This window comes from Theropithecus gelada, chromosome 16, assembly GCF_003255815.1.
Source record: "Theropithecus gelada isolate Dixy chromosome 16, Tgel_1.0, whole genome shotgun sequence".
NCBI classification, from domain to species: domain Eukaryota; kingdom Metazoa; phylum Chordata; class Mammalia; order Primates; family Cercopithecidae; genus Theropithecus; species Theropithecus gelada.
Genome location: NC_037684.1, coordinates 27,477,405 through 27,496,136, shown reverse-complemented (window position 1 = coordinate 27,496,136; position 18,732 = coordinate 27,477,405). Strand labels below are relative to the sequence as shown.

General features: G+C 45.2%; 1 protein-coding gene across 2 annotated transcripts in view; it reads right to left on the bottom strand.

The window, feature by feature from the left end:
- Positions 1-18,732, bottom strand: part of CDK12 (cyclin dependent kinase 12) — a 77,797-nt gene that overhangs the window by 32,791 nt on the left and 26,274 nt on the right. For both annotated transcript variants that reach the window (XM_025363651.1, XM_025363652.1), the window contains exons 3-6: positions 13,630-13,806; positions 10,970-11,109; positions 8,538-8,708; positions 2,402-2,591 (exon numbers count right to left, since the gene is read on the bottom strand). In XM_025363651.1, coding sequence (XP_025219436.1) covers positions 2,402-2,591; positions 8,538-8,708; positions 10,970-11,109; positions 13,630-13,806 — 678 coding nt within the window. The remainder of the gene's footprint in view (positions 1-2,401; positions 2,592-8,537; positions 8,709-10,969; positions 11,110-13,629; positions 13,807-18,732) is intronic.

The following is an 18,732-nucleotide window of genomic DNA, read 5'->3' as shown; positions in this document are numbered from 1 at the left end:
CAAAAAAAAAAAAAAAAAAAAAAAAAAAGAAATACTCTTGGCCGGGCGCGGTGGCTCACACCTGTAATCCCAGCACTTTGGAAGGCCGAGATGGGCGGATCACGAGGTCAGGAGATTGAGACCATCCTGGCTAACACAGTGAAACCCCATCTCTACTAAAAATACAAAAAATAAGCCAGGCATGGTAGCGGGCACCTGTAGTCCCAGCTACTCGCGGAGGCTGAGGCAGGAGAATGGTGGGAACCTGGGAGGCAGAGCTTGCAGTGAGCCGAGATCGCGCCACTGCACTCCAGTCTGGGTGACAGAGCCAGACTCCTTCTCAAAAAAAAAAAAGAAATACTCTTTTGTCCGGACACAGTGGCTCACGCCTGTAATACCAGCACTTTGGGAGGCTAAGGCAGGCAGATCACTTGAGGTCAGGAGTTCAAGACCAGCCTGGCCAATATGGTGAAACCCCATCTCTACTAAAAAAAGAAAAATTAGCTGGGCATGGTGGCGGACACCTGTAATCCCAGCTACTCAGGAGGCTGAGGCAGGAGCATCGCCTGAACCCAGGAGTTGGAGGTTGCAGTGAGATCCTGCCATTGAACTCTAGCCTGGGCGACAGAATGATTAGACTCAGTCTAAGATTATTTCTTTTTTTGAGATGGAGTCTCGCTCTGTCACCCAGGCTGGAATGATCTCGCCTCACTGCAACCTCCACCTCCTGGGTTCAAGTTATGCTGATCCTTGTCAAATACAGATAAAGTTTAAGTTCCTCAGTGGGGCATACAAGATCCATAAATGGGCTCCATGTAACTATCCAGCTTCATCTCTTGGCCATTACGTGCTTCCCTCTTCTGACTCTAGAAATACTGACCTGTTTACAGGTTTCCAGACATAACGTGTTATTTTCATGTTTATGAGCTTTTGTGGCATGCAGCTTCTTCTGCCTAGAAATTTGATCACCCACTATCAGTTTTTCAGATAAATTCTTATTCATTCCTCAAGGATACATCTTTCCAGATACTCTCAAATTCAAACGGAAAAAAAATTGAGCTTAATAAAAGTTTACTGAACTGAGTAATTTATTTCTCCTGCAAAAGTTTTGAGTTCCAGTGTTCAATCATCGCATGTGAGCCTTTTAGAGCTAAAATCTGGAAAGTCCCAGGAAACCATGCACGATTGGTTATTTTACACCATAAAGAGAGGAAATGTGTCATAATCTTTCCTTTTTCCTATATAATGTCTGCCAGATAAAACTGAACCGAAATGTTTAAAACAATGAGTCAATCAGACAAAAATAGAGGTAACCAACCTAATTACCTAAAGAACTAAACACTTGCCCGATTTAAATGGTACCAGATTTGTTCTTTATTCCTCAGCAAGTAGGCTGTTAAAAAAACTAGTGTGCCAGGGCCAGACGCAGTGGCTCACACCTGTAATCCCAGCACTTTGGGAGGCCGAGGCGGGCGGATCACAAGGTCAGGAGATCGAGACCATCCTGGCTAACATGGTGAAACCCCATCTCTACTAAAAATACAAAAAATCAGCTGCGCGTGGCAACGGGCACCTGTAATACCAGCTACTCGGGAGGCTGAGGCAGGAGAATGGTGTGAACCCAGGAGGCAGAGCTTGAGGTGAGCTGAGACCATGCCACTGCACTCCAGCCTGGGCGATAGAGCAAGACTCTGTCTCAAAAACAAACAAACAAAAAAACTAGTGTGCCAGGCGCGGTGGCTCACATCTGTAATCCCAGCACTTTAGGAGGCCAAGGCGGGTGGATCACGAGGTCAGGAGTTCGAGACCAGCCTGGCCAATATAGTGAAACCCCATCTCTACTAAAAATACAAAAATTAGCCGAGCATGGTGCTGGGTGCCTATAATCCCAGCTACTCGGGAGGCTGAGGCAGGAGAATCACTTGAACTTGGGAAGTGGAGGTTGCAGTGAGCTGAGATCACGCCACTACACTCCAGCCTGGACAAGAGTGAAACTCCGTCTCAAAAAAAAAAAAACCCTACTATGCATAATACTTCTGATATTACCAATGCAGTATAGGCAAATAAACAGAAAAGAAAAAAGCAGATAATAAAAAACTTCTGATGAATTAACACCTGTTCATCACCAGATTCCTGCTTGTTTACACTATTAAAACCTATGAGTAAGTACTGGGCAGAAAAGGCCAATCACCAACTGCACATCAATGTCTACTCAGAAAGCTGGTAACTGAGAAAGGCTCAAGAACAACTGAAGGAGAAGGCATGTTTCTCCCACACTGAACATAGGGAATATCACTAAAAACTCAATGTGTGTGCGAATACTGCACTATTAGGTCTAATTATAATACCAATTAACCATTTGAAACTAAAAAGGTCAGAGGAGAAGAGGAAAGAAATTAATCTTATTTGGTTACTATGTTACCTGTTATTCAGCAAAATGTTAGAACACTTAATATCCCGATGCAGGAAATTCTTTTTGTGACAGTAATCCAATCCTTCCATTAGCTGTTTCATGAACGACTTGATATGGTCTTCAGAAAAGTGCACCAAACCAGATTCTAGCAGTCCCATTAAGTCATGGTCCATATACTCAAATACAAGGTAAAAGGCACCTACATAAGACGAAAAAAAATTAAAAACAAGAAAAAAAAAGAATGCTGAAGTAACAATGCCTCAATCCTAATATAATTTTGGAGTTGACCATAGACTGTCTAGAAAAAACCCTTGAATTTTATAGATGAAGAAACTGAAACTAAGAGTAGTTGAATAATTAGCCCTTCCTAATAATAAATAACGGAGCTAACATTTGAATTAATCTTCTGTGGCTGGGCGCGGTGGCAGATGCCTGTAATCTCAGCACTTTGGGAGGCCGAGGAGGGCGGGTCACTTGAGGTCATGAGTTCAACACCAGCCTGCCCAACATGGTGAAACCCCATTTCGACCAAAAAAAAAATACAAAAATTAGTTGGGCATGGGTGGCACATGCCTATAATCCCAGCTACTTGGGAGGCTAAGGCGGGAGAATCACTTGAACCCAGGAGCTAGGGGTTGCAGTGAGCTAAGATGGTGCCACTGCATTCCAGCCTGGGTAACAAAGCAAGACTCCTTCTCAAAAAAAAAAAAAAAAAAAAAAAAAAAGGCCGGGCGTGGTGGCTCACACCTGTAATCCCAGCACTTTGGGAGGCCGAGATGGGCGGATCACGAGGTCAGGAGATCAAGACCATCCTGGCTAACACAGTGAAACCCCATCTCTACTAAAAATACGAAAAATAAGCCAGGCGTGGTGGCGGTCACCTTCAGTCCCAGCTACTTGCGGAGGCTGAGGCAGGAGAATGGTGGGAACCTGGGAGGCGGAGCTTGCAGTGAGCCGAGATCGCGCCACTGCACTCCAGCCTGGGCAACAGAGCCAGACTCCTTCTCAAAAAAAAAAAAAAAAAAGGAATTAATCTTCTGATTCCTAGTCTAGTACTGTATGGACTACTCACCTCTTCGTGGGGGCAACTGTCCTGATCGGGTTGCATTACTAGGCTGTTTTTTTAAGACAGACTCTCACTCTGCCACCCATGCTGGAGTGCGGTGGCACTATCTCAGCTCACTGCAACCTCCGTCTCCTGGGTTCAAGCCATTCTCCTGCCTCAGCTTCCCGTGTAGCTGGGATTACAAGCATGTGCCACCAAGTCCCGGTTAATTTTTATATTTTGAGTAGAGACGAGATTTCACCATGTTGGTCAGGCTGGTCTCAAACTCCCGACCTCAGGTGATCCGCCCACCTGGGCTTCCCAAAGTGTTTGGATTACAGGCGTCAGCCACCACACTCAGCCTTTTTCTATCTTTTTTTGAGACAGAGTCTCATTCTGTTGCCCAGGATGGAGCGCAGTGGCATGATCATGGCTCACTACAGCCTCAAACTCCTGGGCTCAAGCAAATCTTCCACCTCAGCCTCTCATGTAGCTGGGAATACAGGCACACGCCGCCACACCCAGTTAATGTTTTTCACTTTTTGTAGAGACAGGGTCTTGCTATGGTACCCAGGTTGGTCTCTAACTCTTCGGCTCAGGCAATCCTTCCATCCCAACATCCCAAAGTGCTGAGGTTAGAGGCATAAATCACTGTGCTCAGCCTGTCTTATTAGACTTTAATGACCTAAGTCAGTTAGCAAATTACAGACCTTAGACCAGAGCCAGCCTGCTGCTTGTTGCTGTAAATGAAGTTGCATTTGTAACACAACCATGCCCATTAGTTACATATTATTGATGACTATTTTGTAAAGGTTTTTATACAAGTTAACAGGACTCAATATGCCAGGGACAGCATAATAAATGTGTTATAAATTATTAGTGAAATTCATAGTACTGGCCGGGCGTGGTGGCTCACGCCTATAATTCCAGCACTTTGGGAGGCCAAGGCAGGAGGACTGCCTGAGGTCAGGAGTTCGAGACCAACCTGGCCAACATGGTGAAACCCCATCTCTACTAAAAAAAAATACAAAAATTAGTCAGGCATGATGGCAGGCGCCTATAATTCCAGCTACATGGGAGGCTAAGGCAGGAGAATCGCTTGAACCCAGGAGGCAGAGGTTGCAGTGAGCCAAGACTGCACCATTGCACTTCAGCCCAGGCAACAAGAGCAAAACTCCATCTCAAGAAAAAAAAAAAAAAAAAAAGAGGCTGGGTTCATGCCTGTAATCCCGGCACTTTCGGAGGCCAAGGTGGGCAGATCACTTGAGGTCAGGAGTTCGAGACAAGCTTCGCCAACATGGTGAAACCCTAACTGCTAAAAATACAAAAATTACCTGGGCGTGGTGGCATGCACCTGTAATTCCAACTACTCAGGGAGGCTGAGGCATGAGAATTGCTTGAACCTGGGAGGCGGAGGTTGCAGTGAGCCAAGACAGCGGCACTGCACTCCAGCCTGGGCAAAAAGAGCAAGATTCCGTCTCAAAAAAAAGAAAGGAAAAAAATAAAATCGTAGTATTTAAAAATTGAGAGAAAAATCAATCAACGAATTCAATCCCTTAAATTTGGGGCTGTGTTCAGTGACTTATGCCTGTAATCCCCACATTTTGAGGAGCTGAGGTGAGAGGATTGCCTGAGCTTTGGAAACCAGACTGGGCAAAATAGTGAGACACCATCTCCACAAAAAAATTTATAAATTAGCTAGGTGTGATGGTGCTTGCCTGTATTCCTGGACACTCGGGAGGCCGAAGCAAGAGAATCATATGAGCCCAGGAGTTCGAGGCTACAATAAGCTGTGATTGCACCAATGTACTCTAGCCTGGGTGAGAAAGCAAGATTCTGTCTACAAAAAACGAAAAAAAAAGAAGTATGGCTGGGCGCGGTGGCTCACGCCTGTAATCCCGCACTATGGGAGGCCAAGACGGGAAGATCACAAGGTCAGGAGATCAAGACCATCCTGGCTGACACGGTGAAACCCCGTCTCTACTAAAAATACAAAAAAATGAGCCAGGCGTGGTGGTGGGCGCCTGTAGTCCCAGCTACTCGGGAGGCTGAGGCAGGAGAATGGGGTGAACCTGGGAGGCGGAGCTTGCAGTGAGCAGAGATCATGCCACTGCACTCCAGCCTGGGCGACAGTGCGAGACTCTGTCTCAAAAAAAAAAAAAAAACAGACAGACCAGGCTGGGCAACACAGCAAAATCCTGTTTCTACCAAAATTTTTAAAAATCAGCCAGGAGTGCTGTCTAGTCCTAGTTACTTGGGAGGGTGAGTCAGGAGGATCACTTGAACCCAGGAGTTCAGTTACCGTGAGCTGTGATCATGTCACTGCACTGCAGCCTGGGTGACAGAGCAAGATTCTGTCTCAAAAAACAAAAAAAGAGAGAAAGAGAAAGGGAGAGAAAGTAAAAGTAGTAACACAGAGAAAACCCAAAATATTAGGAATATAATCCAAAGTGACATTGGCTGGGTGCGGTGTCTGTAATCCCAGCACTTTAGGAGGCTAAGATGAGCAGACCGCTTGAGCCCAGGAGTTAGAGACCTGCCTGGGCAACATAGAGAGATCCCGTTTCTACTAAAAATATAAAAAATCAGCTGGATGTGGTGGTGCATGCCTGTTGTCTCAGCTAATCAGGAGGCTGAGGCATGGAGAATCACTTGAGCCTAGAGGTTGAGGATGTAATGAGCTATGATCACCACTGTACTCCAGCCTGGGTGACACACTGAGACTCTGTCTCAAAAAATAAAAATTAAATTAAAATAATATATAAAATAATAATATCATACTTAACCTATCCAGATGACAATTTTTTTTTTGGAGACAGGGTCTTGATCTGTTGCCCAGGCTCAAGTACAGCGACACTATCTCGGGTCACTGTAACCTCTACCTCCCGGGTTCAAGCAATTCTCCTGCCTCAACCTTCCCAGTAGCTGGGATTAAAAGTGCCCAGCACCATGCGCAGTGAATTTTTGCATTTTTAGTAGAGAGGGGTTTCACCACGTTGGCCAGGCTTGTCTCAAACTCCTGACTTCAGGTGATCCACCTGCCTTGGCCTCCCAAAGTACTGGGATTATAGGCATGAGCAACCACACCTAACCCAGCTGACAATTTTTAAAAAAGATATACTTGGCCGGGTACACTGGCTCACGCCTGTAATCCCAGCACTTTGGGAGGCCGAGGTGGGCGATCACCTGGGGTCAGGAGTTTGAGACCATCCCAGCCAAATGGCGAAACCTTGTCTCTAATAAAAATACAAAAATTAGCCGGCAGTGGTGGCGTGTGCCTGTAATCCCACCTACTCCAAAGGCTGAGGCAGGAGAATCACTTGAACCCAGGAGGCGGAGGTTGCAGTGAGCCAAGATTGTGTCGCTGTACCGCATCACTGCACTTGAGCCTGGGCGACAGAGTGAGACTCCTTCTCAAAATTAAAAAAAAAAAGATATACTCAATGTTGGGGATGATACACTGAGATGGACACCCACTGGACATACTATTTTTCTTAAAAGGAATCTGACATTAAATATGAAAATCCATTTGACCAAATAACTCTTACATCAAAAATGCTATACAATGAAAATAAATCATAATGCAAAGATTTATGCAGAAAGATACTCAAGGCATTGCTATTATGTTTTTGGGGTTTTTTTTTTGAGACAGAGTTTTGCTCTTGTCACCCAGGCTGGAGTGCAATGGCGTGATCTCGACTCACTGCAACCTCCGCCTACCGGGTTCAAATGATTCTCCTGCCTCAGCCTCCCAAGCAGCTAAAGATTACAGGTGCTTGCCACCATGCCCAGCTAAATATTGTATTTTTAGTAGAGATGGGGTTTCACCATCTTGGCCAGGCTGGTCTCGAACTCCTGACCTCAGGTGATCAACCCGACTTGGCCTCCCAAAGTGTTGGGATTACAGGGGTGAGTCACTGCACCTGGCCTATTATTTTTTTTTTAATTGAAAATTGGCAACTAATTGCTCAACAGGGACTGGTAAATTTGGGTTCATGTTTATGCATAGCCATTAAAATGTGTTAATGATATGAGAAATTGCTTATGACAACACTAAATAACCTTTATAATAATTGGTTATTATACAACACTAAATAACCTTTGATCTTAGCTTTGTTAAAATAAATACAGTAGATATGGCATAAAGTACTAAAAAGCAGGGCTTTCAAAGTACTAAAAGCAGGGCTGAGTGTGGTGGCTCACCCTTGTAATCCCGGCTCTTTGGCAGGCAGAGGCAGATGATTGCCTGAGGTCAGGAGTTCGAGACCAGCCTGGTCAACATGGTGAGACCTGGTCTCTACTAAAATTATAAAAATTAGCTGGGAGTGGTGGCACGTGCCTGTAATCCCAGCTACTCAGCTACCTGGGAGGCTGAGGCTGAGGCTGAGGGAGGAGAATCGCTTGAACCTGGGAAGTGGAGGTTGCAGTAAGCCAAGACAGAGCCAATGCACTCCAGCCTGGGTGAGAGAGTGAAACTCTGTCTCAAAAAAAAAAAAAAAAAAAAAGAACTAAAAGCAAATATACCAAAATGTATTAATACTTCAGTGGTTTCCCATGGATGGTGGTAGCATATAGGGAGAAAATAGGAGATAAACTACTACCATCTTCTTTTTCTTCTTCTATGTTTTCAGTTTTTCCACCAAAGGCATACATGCATCATATCCATTCATTCACTTATTATTTTATAATTTAAAAAACACACACACACACACACACACACACACGAGGCCAGGCATGGTAGCTCACTCCTGTAATCCCAGCACTTTGGGGGGCCAAGGTGGGCGGATCACCTGAGGTCAGGAGTTTGAGACCAGCTTGACCAACATAGCGAAACCCCCCCTCCACTAAATATACAAAAATAAGCCTGGCATGATGGCGCATGCCTGTAATCCCTGCTACTTGGGGGCTGAGGCACAAGAATCACTTAAACCTGAGAGGCAGAGGTTGCAGTGAGCCAACACTGCACGACTGCAATCCAGGCTGGGCGACACTGTGAGACTCTGTCTGACAATAAATAAATAAATAAGAAAGAAAGAAAGAAAAAAGAAAGGCAAAGATTGAACCAGTCTACCCTGTAAAAATGTGATTCTTTGCTGGTACCTTTATCCTTCTTGAAATCCAGTGCATCTTGTTTATCTGTGACAATTTCCTTCATGTTAACAACACTTCGGTGGATTAACTGACGAAGAATTTTGATTTCACGAATGGCTGTGATTGGGAAGCCCTCTTTCTCATTGTCTAGTCTCACCTTCTTCAGAGCCACTAGTTCTCCTGCCGAAACAAATGTAAACTGTTATTACCAATGAGCATTTTTGGCCACTATTGTGAACCAGCAATATATGCCCTTGCTCTGGAAGACAAACTTAGTGCTTACTTTAATGCTTACACACAACATACTTATACACCTTTAAAAAGTAAACTCTAGGCTGGGCGCAGTGGCTCACACCTGTAATCCCAGCAGGTGGGCGGATCACCTGAGGTCAGGAATTCGAGACCAGCCTAGCCAACGTGGTGAAATCCCGTCTCTACTAAAATACAAAAATTAGCCGGGCATGGTGGTGGACGCCTGTAATCCCAGGTACTCGGGAGGCTGAGACAGGAGAATCGCTTGAACGCAGGAGGCAGAGGTTGCAGTGAGCAGAGATTGCAGTGAGCCGAGATCGCATCATTGCACTCTACCCTGGGTGACAGGACGACTCCTTCTCAATAAAAAAACAAAAAAGGAAGGCCGGGCGCGGTGGCTCAAGCCTGTAATCCCAGCACTTTGGGAGGCCGAGACGGGCGGATCACGAGGTCAGGAGATCGAGACCATCCTGGCTAACACGGTGAAACCCCGTCTCTACTAAAAAATACAAAAAACTAGCCGGGCGAGGTGGCGGGCGCCTGTAGTCCCAGCTACTCGGGAGGCTGAGGCAGGAGAATGGTCTAAACCCGGGAGGCGGAGCTTGCAGTGAGCTGAGATCCGGCCACTGCACCCCAGCCTGGGCGACAGAGCAAGACTCTGTCTCAAAAAAAAAAAACAAAAAAAAAAAAAACAAAAAAGGAAATTCTATATTCACTTTCTTGGTTTTAATTTTATCTTAAGATATGGAGTTTTTTTTTTTTTGGAGACAGTCTTGCTCTGTCACCCAGGCTGCAGTGCAGTGGCGTGACCTCCGCTCACTGCAACCTCCGCCTCCTAGGTTCAAGTGATTCTCCTGCCTCCGCCTCCTGAGTAGCTGGGACTACAGGCGTGTGACACCATGCCCGGCTAATTTTTTCTATTTTTAGTAGACACGGGGGTTTCACCACGTTAGCCAGGATGGTCTCAATCTCCTGGCCTTGTGATCTGCCCACCTGGCCTCCCAAAGTGCTGAAATTATAGGCATGAGTCACCACACCCAGCTGGAGAGTTTTAAAAGTTATAATTATAGTATTCTTTTGGAAACCTTTGATCTACTCAATTAACTTTTGGAGACAAAATTAGAACTAAAAATTTGGCCAAGCATGGTGGCTCACGCCTGTAATCCCAGCACTTAGGGAGGCTGAGGTGGGTGGATCATTTCAGGTTAGGAGTTTGAGACCAGCCTGGAGTTCAAGCCTGGCCAACATGGTAAAACTCCATCTCTACTAAAAATACAGAAATTAGCTGGGCTTGGTGGCATGTGCCTATAATGTCAGCTACTCAGGAGGCTGACACAGGGGTATCACTTGAACCCAGGAGGCAGAGCCTCCAGTGAGCAGAGACTGACCCACTGCACTCTAGCCTGGATGACAGTGCAAGACTCCGTATCAAAAAATAAAAATAAAACAAGGCCCAGCGCTCACACCTATAATCCCAGCTTACACCTACAATCCCAGCACTTTGGGAGGCCGAGGCAGACAGACTGCTTGAGGTCAGGAGTTCAAGACCAGCCTGGATGACATAGTGAAACTTTGTCTCTACTAAAAACAACAGGCCGGGCGCGGTGGCTCAAGCCTGTAATCCCAGCACTTTGGGAGGCCGAGACGGGCGGATCACGAGCTCAGGAGATCGAGACCATCCTGGCTAACACGGTGAAACCCCGTCTCTACTAAAAAATACAAAAACTAGCCGGGCGAAGTGGCGGGCGCCTGTGGTCCCAGCTACTCGGGAGGCTGAGGCAGGAGAATGGCGTGAACCCGGGAGGCGGAGCTTGCAGTGAGCTGAGATCCGGCCACCGCACTCCAGCCTGGGCGACAGAGCCAGACTCAGTCTCAAAAAATAAAAATAAAAAAATAAAATAAAAATAAAAACAACAAAAATTAGTCAGGTGTGGTTGCACATGGTCTGTAATCCCAGTTACTCAGGAGGCTGAGGCAGGAGAATGGCGTGAACCCGGGAGGCGGAGCTTGCAGTGAGATCACACCACTGCACTCCAGCCTGGGGGACAGAGCAAGAGTCCGCCTCAAAAAAAAAAAAAAAAAAAAAAAAGAAAAACACGTCAGAATTTACTTTTGCTAAGTCCACTTAAGATATTAGGAATGCTAAATTGTTAACATTCTGACATCTAAAATTTTGTGGCAATATTTACCGGTGTCTTTGTCCTTGGCTTTATATACTTGACCATAGGTTCCTTCTCCAATAATCCCAATAATGTCAAACTTGTCCACACAGCGTTTCCCCCAGTCGCTTTCTGTTTGTCTTCTTTCTCCATAACGAGGACAACAAATTCTAAAAAGGAAAAACAACAAAACAGTTATTTAAGAAAATGAAGTTGGCCTGGCACGGAGGCTCACGCCTGTAATCCCAGCACTTTGGGAGACCGAGGCAGGCAGATCACGAGGTGAGGAGATCGAGACCACCCTGGCTAACACGGTGAAACCCCGTCTCTACTGAATATACAAAAAATTAGCTGGGCGTGGTGGCGGGTGCCTGTAGTCCCAGCTACTCAGGAGGCTGAGGCAGGAGAATTGCTTGAACCCAGGAGGCGGAGGTGACAGTGAGCCAAGGTCATGCCACTGCACTCCAGCCTGGGTGACAGAGCGAGACTCCAACTCAAAAAAAAAGAAAATGAAACCTAGTCAAAGAAAAAGGATTCTTTTATGATGATTTCACTAACTCCTGTATCTTTTTTTTTTTTTTTTTGAGATGGAGTCTTGCTCTGTCACGAGCTGAATTTTTTTTTTTTTTTTTTTTTTTGAGACGGAGTCTCGCTCTGTCGCCCAGGCTGGAGTGCTGTGGCCGGATCTCAGCTCACTGCAAGCTCCGCCTCCCGGGTTCCCGCCATTCTCCTGCCTCAGGCTCCCGAGTAGCTGGGACTACAGGCGCCCGCCACCTCGCCCGGCTAGTTTTTTGTATTTTTTAGTAGAGACGGGGTTTCACCGTGTTAGCCAGGATGGTCTCGATCTCCTGAGCTCGTGATCCGCCCGTCTCGGCCTCCCAAAGTGCTGGGATTACAGGCTTGAGCCACCGCGCCCGGCCGAGCTGAATTTAAAAAGCTTTTATTCTTCCTTAGTACTCTACAGGCAGGCGCCACAACGCCCAGCTAATTTTTGTATTTTCAGTAGAGATGGGGTTTCACCACGTTGGCCAAGATGGTCTCGATCTCTTGACCCTATGATCCACCCGCCTCGGCCTCCCAAAGTGCTGGGATTACAAGCGTGAGCCACCGCACCCAGCCACTCCTGTGGAGTATCTTTTATGTATTTTTTACTAAAAAGTCAGAAATTAAACGATATGAAATATATAAAGACGCAGTCGGCCATGGTGGTGGGCGCCTGTAGTCCCAGCTACCTGGTAGACAGAGGCAGAAGAATCGCTTGAACCTGGGAGGCGGAGGTTGCAGTGAGTGGAGTTTGCGCCACTGCACTCCTGGGCAACAGAGATTGCGCCACTGCACTCCTGGGCAATAGCCTGGGCAACAGAGTGAGACTCTGTCTCAAAAATAAATAAATAAATAATAAATAAATAAATAATAAATAAAAACCTAACATAAAATACATAAACAAGCCGGGCTCGGTGGCTCCTGCCTGTAATCCCAGTACTTTAGCAGACTGAGGCAGGTGGATCACGAGGTCAGAAGTTCAAGACCAGTCTGACCAAGAAGGTGAAACCCGTCTCCACTAAAAATACAAATTATCCAGGTGTGGTGGTGTACACCTGTACTCCCAGCTACTCTGAGGCAGGAGAATCGCTTGAATCCAGGAGGCAGAGGATGCAGTGAGCAAGATTGCACCACTGCACTCCAGCCTGGGTGACAGAGTGAGACTCGGTCTCAAAAAAAAAAAAACAAATACACAGTCTCTCACAGTGTCTAAGGCACAAGGCTATAGCTTTAGGAAGACATAAGCTGAAATAACAGATTGCTTACTTTCTCACCTCTCTCAGGTATGGCTTCAACTATAAAATGGGAAATTAATCGCTACATGCTAAGGCTACTATGAAAATATAAGGCCAGACACGGCGGCTCATGCCTATAATCCCAGCACTTTGGGAGGCCAAGGCGGTGGATCACCTGAGGTCAGGAGTTCGAGACCAGCCTGGCCAACATGGTGAAATCCCCAACTCTACTAAAAATACAAAAATTAGCCTGGTGTGGTGGCGTGTGCCCATAATCCCAGCTATTCGGGAGGCTGAGGCAGGAGAATCGCTTGAACCAGGGAGGCAGAGGTTGTGATGAGCAGAGACAGCACCACTGCATTCCAGCCTGGGCAACAAAGAACGCAACTCCGTCTCAAAAATATATATATATAAAACTATGACAATAATACATGCTCAATAAATAACTATTTTTATTATTAAGAGAGAAATGCTAACAATCAGAAGATTAGACCCAGATTATACTCTATTTATGGCATGACAATTTATATGCTTTCAGAAAAAAAATCCCACATCTATTAATTTTTCGTTAATGTGTACATGATTGACACATCCTGAATTTAAAAAGCTTTTATTCTTCCTCAGTACTCTAAATATTATGAATAAAAAAGACATAATGACATAAATGTTCATAGTATATCTGGATTTGGGAATTTTCTGTTGTTCTAAAAACAGAGTTGGGTATCTGAGGGCACAGATGAATGACCTGGGTCTCCAAGGAAGGCTTTTGTCCACTAAAATAAAATAAAAGGTATACTTTGGGACCAAACTTCTATGATCTTACTGGTATAGGTTATAGAAGAAACATGAGAGATTTAGTTCAAAAGGAAGGGAGAAAACTATCATGAAAGATAGATTCCTCCAAAAACTTACTTTGGTCTCTTTTTATATGGTTGCTGAGGTGGTGTGATTGCCTTTGGTTCTGGAGAGTCTGGGGGAGACAGATCTCCACCAGGGAGCTCTGGAGGGAGAGGGAGGTCTGTGAGTAGGTGACGCGTCCTCTGTTCCTTCTCTTTCTTCACAGGTTTTGAAGGAAGAGTTTCTTTTGGACTAAACAATAAAGGGGAAGAGATGACAAAATTACAATTAAAGATATGCAAATAAAAATTTTCAAAGATCATAATGCCTGGTTACTAAAAGATTACATCTCATTTTTAAGGAAAAAGACCTGTAACATTAAAAAATATAATTTACCACGACTAAAGACACTTTTTTTTTTTTTTTTGAGACAGAGTATCACTGTCACCCAGGCTGGAATGCAGTGGTGTGATCTTGGCTCACTACAACCTCTGCCTCCCGGGTTCAAGCGATTCTCCTACCTCAGCTTCCCAACTAGCTGGGATTACAGGCATGTGCCACCATGCCCAATTAATTTTTGTATTTTTAGTAGAGATGGGGTTTCACCATGTTTGCCAGGCTGCTCTTGAACTCCTGGTCCCAATTAATCCACCCACCTCGGCCTCCCAAAATGCTGGGATTACAGGCGTGGGCCACCGTGCCCAGCTGAGATAAATTTTATAAAAAGAAATCTATAGTATATTAAAGAAACGATCATTTTATTTGTGATATTACTTGCAGTTCCCTTCATCAAACTCTTAATATATCGTTCCTAAGATTTTATTCAGATTTTTATCAAGATGAAATAAAATTCACCTCGGCATAGTGGCTTACCCCTGTGATCCCAGCACTTTGGGAGGCTGAGGCACGAGGACTGCTTGAGGCCAGGAGTTTGAGACCACCCTGGAAAACACAGTGAGACCCTATCACTACAAAGTATTAAAAAAAAAAAAAAATAGGCTGGGCACGGTGGCTTGCGCCTGTAATCCCAGCACTTTGGGAGGCTGAGGCAGGCAGATCATGAGGTAAAGAGTTCGAGACCAGACTGGCCAACATAGGGAAACCCCATCTCTACTAAAACTACAAAAAATTAGCCGGGTATGGTAGCAAGTGCCTGTAATCCCAGCTACTCAGGAGGCTGAGGCAGGAGAATTGCTTGAATCTGGGAGGCAGAGGTTCCAGTGAGCCAAGATCGTGCCATTGCACTCCAGCCCAGGCGACAGTGCGAAACTCTTGTCTCAAAAAAAAAAAATTAGAACAGGCACAGTGCTCAGGCCTGTAATCCTAGCACTTTGAGAGGCTGAGGCGGGCAGATCACTTGAGGTCAAGAGTTGAAGATCCGCCTGCTCAGCCTGGTGAAACCGTCTCTACTAAAAACACAAAAATTGGCCAGGCACGGTGGCTCACACCTATAATCCTAGCTAGCACTTTGGGAGGCCGAGGTGGGGAGACTGCCTGAACTCAGGAGTTAGAGACCAGCCTGGGCAACACAGTGAAACCCAGTCTCTAATAAAATACAAAATTTAGCCAGGCGTGGCGGTGTGCACCTGTACTCTCAGCTACTCAGGAGGCTAAGGTAGAACTGCTTGAACCCCAGGGGCAGAGGTTGCAGTGAGCTGAGATCACACCACTGCACTCCAGCCGAACAGACAGAGTGAGACTCCATCTCAAAAAAAAAAAAAAAAAAAAATTAACCAGGTGTGGTGTTGTGTGCCTTGTAATCCCAGCTACTCGAGAGGCTGAGGCAGGAGAATTGCTTAAGCCTAGGAGGGGGAGGATGCAGTGAGCCGAGATTGCATGACTACACTCCGGTCTGGGTGACATCAAGACTCTGTCTCAAAAAGAATTAGCTGGGCATGGTGGTATATGTGTGTGGTTCCAGCCACTTGGGGGCAGATGGTGACGGGCAGTCCTGAGGTGGGAGCATCATTTGAGCCCAGGAAGTCAAAGCTACAGTAAGCCATCACCATGCCATTGCACTCCACCCTGGGCAACAAAGGGAGGCTCTGTCTCAAAATATAAAAAATTTAAAAATAGAAATAAAATGCAGGAAGTAATCATCTTAAATTCACAAAGTATCACTGCAACTCATGGAGTTCATTGAATTTACACTACATTTTAGCAAAGATTTAAATAACAAACAAGAAGAGCTCAACAATTTAATACTATTCTATTGCTAAAGAGGTACAAAAACCTTGGCAAAAAGAAATAGTATTTTAGAATGCTTTGCCTGTAAGAAATATAAATTGTCGAAGATATTTACAAAAAAAATAGAAATATAGCTAAGCTGTAAGTCAAAACTAATGAAAAATATACTGAATCATTCTGTTCACTTCAAAGCAGACAGCAAGCCTCTCTGACCAGCCAAAAAAGATATCATCAAACTAAATATCTAAGGAGAAAGGGTCCAAGCAACTATTTCAGAATTATTAAGCCACACGGTGGCAGAAGCCTCTCATAATAATCAGCAAATTATAGTAGTCAGTGGGATTTTGTAAAAAGATAGCTTTCCAGGAATAGATCAGAAAAGTCAGTTTTCAATCCTGTTTTTTTTGAGACAGGGACTCACTTTGTTGCCCAGGCTGGAATGCAATGACACAATCACGGCTCACTGCAGCCTCAATTTCCCATGCTCAAGCAACAGTTCCAGCTTAGCCTCCTAAGAAACTGGGACCGTGGCACATACCACCACACCCAGCTGATTTTTAAAATTTTTTGTAGAGACAAGGTCTCGCCATATTGCCCAGGCTAGCCACAAACTCCTGGACCTCCCCAAGTGATCCTCTTGCCTCACCTCCTACCACGTATGGCCCAGATACAATTTTTTGCCTATCTCAATTTATTAATAAGTGATAGACAAATTTTGTGCCAAGAGCCGGATGTGGTGGCTCACGCCCATAATCCCAACACTTCGGGCAGCCAAGGCAGGCCGGTCAGTTGAGCCCAGGAGTTCAAGACCAATCTGGCCAACATGGTGAAACCTCGTCTCTATTAAAATACAAAAATTGGGCCGGGCTCAGTGGCTCATGCCTATAATTCCAGCACTTTGGGAGGCTGAGGTAGGCGGATCACGAGGTCAGGAGATTGAGACCACGGTGAAAGCCCGTCTCTACTAAAAATACAAAAAAATATTAGCTGGGCACGGTGGCAGGCGCCTGTAGTCCCAGCTACTAGGGAGGCTGAGGCAGGAGAACGGCGTGAACTCGGGAGGCGGAGCTTGTAGTGAGCCGAGATGGTGCCACTACACTCCAGCCTGGGCGACAGAGTGAGACTCCATCTCAAAAACAAATAAACAAACAAACAAACAAACAAATTAGCTGGGCATGGTGGCATGTGCCTGTAGTTCTAGCTATTGTGAGACATGAGAATCACTTGAACTGGGGAGGTCAAGGTTGCAGTAATCCAAGATCGTGCCATTGCATTCCAGCCTGGGTGACAGGGCAAGACTCTCTCAAAAAAAAAAAAAAAAAAATTGTGCCATGCACATCCTCAGAAAAAATAAGACATCTATAGTATAATAGACTAACTCATGTCTACAAATAAAATCAGGCCACATAGGTCTTCTCTATTCCTTCACAGTATCAGACGGTTGAAAAAGATCTGAGAACCTTAACCACAGGGAATCTTCTCTATTTTTATGACAAGTAGTTATAAAGGAAAACATTGGTGCTTTGCATGAATATTTCCTAGACCACAAAGATCTATCTCTTGCAATGTATCTTTTTAAAGAATACTGTTGCCCCTTGTGTGAAATTTTAAATACTTTCCATAAAAGAATGTCATTTAGTCAAAATATAAGAACATAAATCTCAACGGCTATTGACTCCTGCCAATTTTTATCGTTTTAATCCCTTGTAAATCAGACAGAATACAATACAATATAGGTTAGTTTGTACCACATCAACCAGAACTGGGGTAGTCAATGGAGTGTAAAATGATCATCTGAAACTTTCTGTTAATAAAGTTTCAGACAGATAAACATGCAACATTATTATAATGTGCACTCAGATTTTTCCATCCTAGGAACAAAGCTCATTACCAGAAAACTCTTTGAGTCACAATGTAATATAGATTTTTTTTTTTTTGAGACGGAGTCTCCCTCTATTGCCCAGGCTGGAGTACAGTGGTGCAATCTCGGCTCACTGCAACCTCTGCCTCCTGGGTCCAAGAGATTCTCCCACCTCAGCCTCCCAAGTAGCTGGGACTACAGGCGTGTGCCAACACGCCCAGCTAGTTTTTTTATATTTTTAGTAGAGACGGGGGGGGGGGGGGCGTGTTTCACCATATTGGCCAGGTTGGACTCGAACTCCCGACCTCATGATCCACCCACCTCAGCCTCCCAAAGTGCTGGGATTACAGACAAGAGGCACCGTGCCCGGCCAATACAGAGTTTTTAAATTATTCTGATTTTTAAGATGTTCAGGGAAAAAAAGTTGTAATTTCTCAACCACTGTCAGAATATTCTTTACAAATCTCAATTTCTCATTATTCAAAATAGAGTTCTTCTTGGTTTGGCTTCACTAGAAGAACAAGAGAAATCAGGCTGAGCACAGTGACTCATGCCTGTAATCCCATTACTTTGGGAGCCAAGAAAGGAAGATTCCGAGAGCCCAGGAGTTCAAGACCAGCCTGAGCAGCACAGTGAGACCTTATCTCTAAAAAAAATAAAGTTAGCTGGGCCTGGTGGCATGCACTTCTCGTCCCAGCTACTATGGAGGCTGAGGTGGGAGGATCACTTGAGCCAGGGAGGGAGGTCAAGGTTGCAGTGAGCCATGATTGTACCACTGCACTCCAGTCTAAGTGACAGAGCAAGACTCTGTTTTTCTCACACACACACACACACACAGGCAGGGTGCAGGGGCTCACGCCTGTAGTCCCAGCACTCTGGAAGGTCAAGGCAGGCAGATCACCTGAAGTCAGGAGTTCAAGACCAGCCTGGCCAACATGGTGAAACCGCATCTCTACTAAAAATACACAAATTAGCTGGGCATGGTGCACGCCTGAAATCCCAGCTACTCGGGAGAATGAGGAAGGAGAATTGCTTCAACCCAGGAGGCAGAGGTTGCAGTGAGCCAAGATCACCCTACTGCACTCCAGCCTGGGTGACAGAGCGAGACTCTGTCTCAAAAAAAAAAAAAA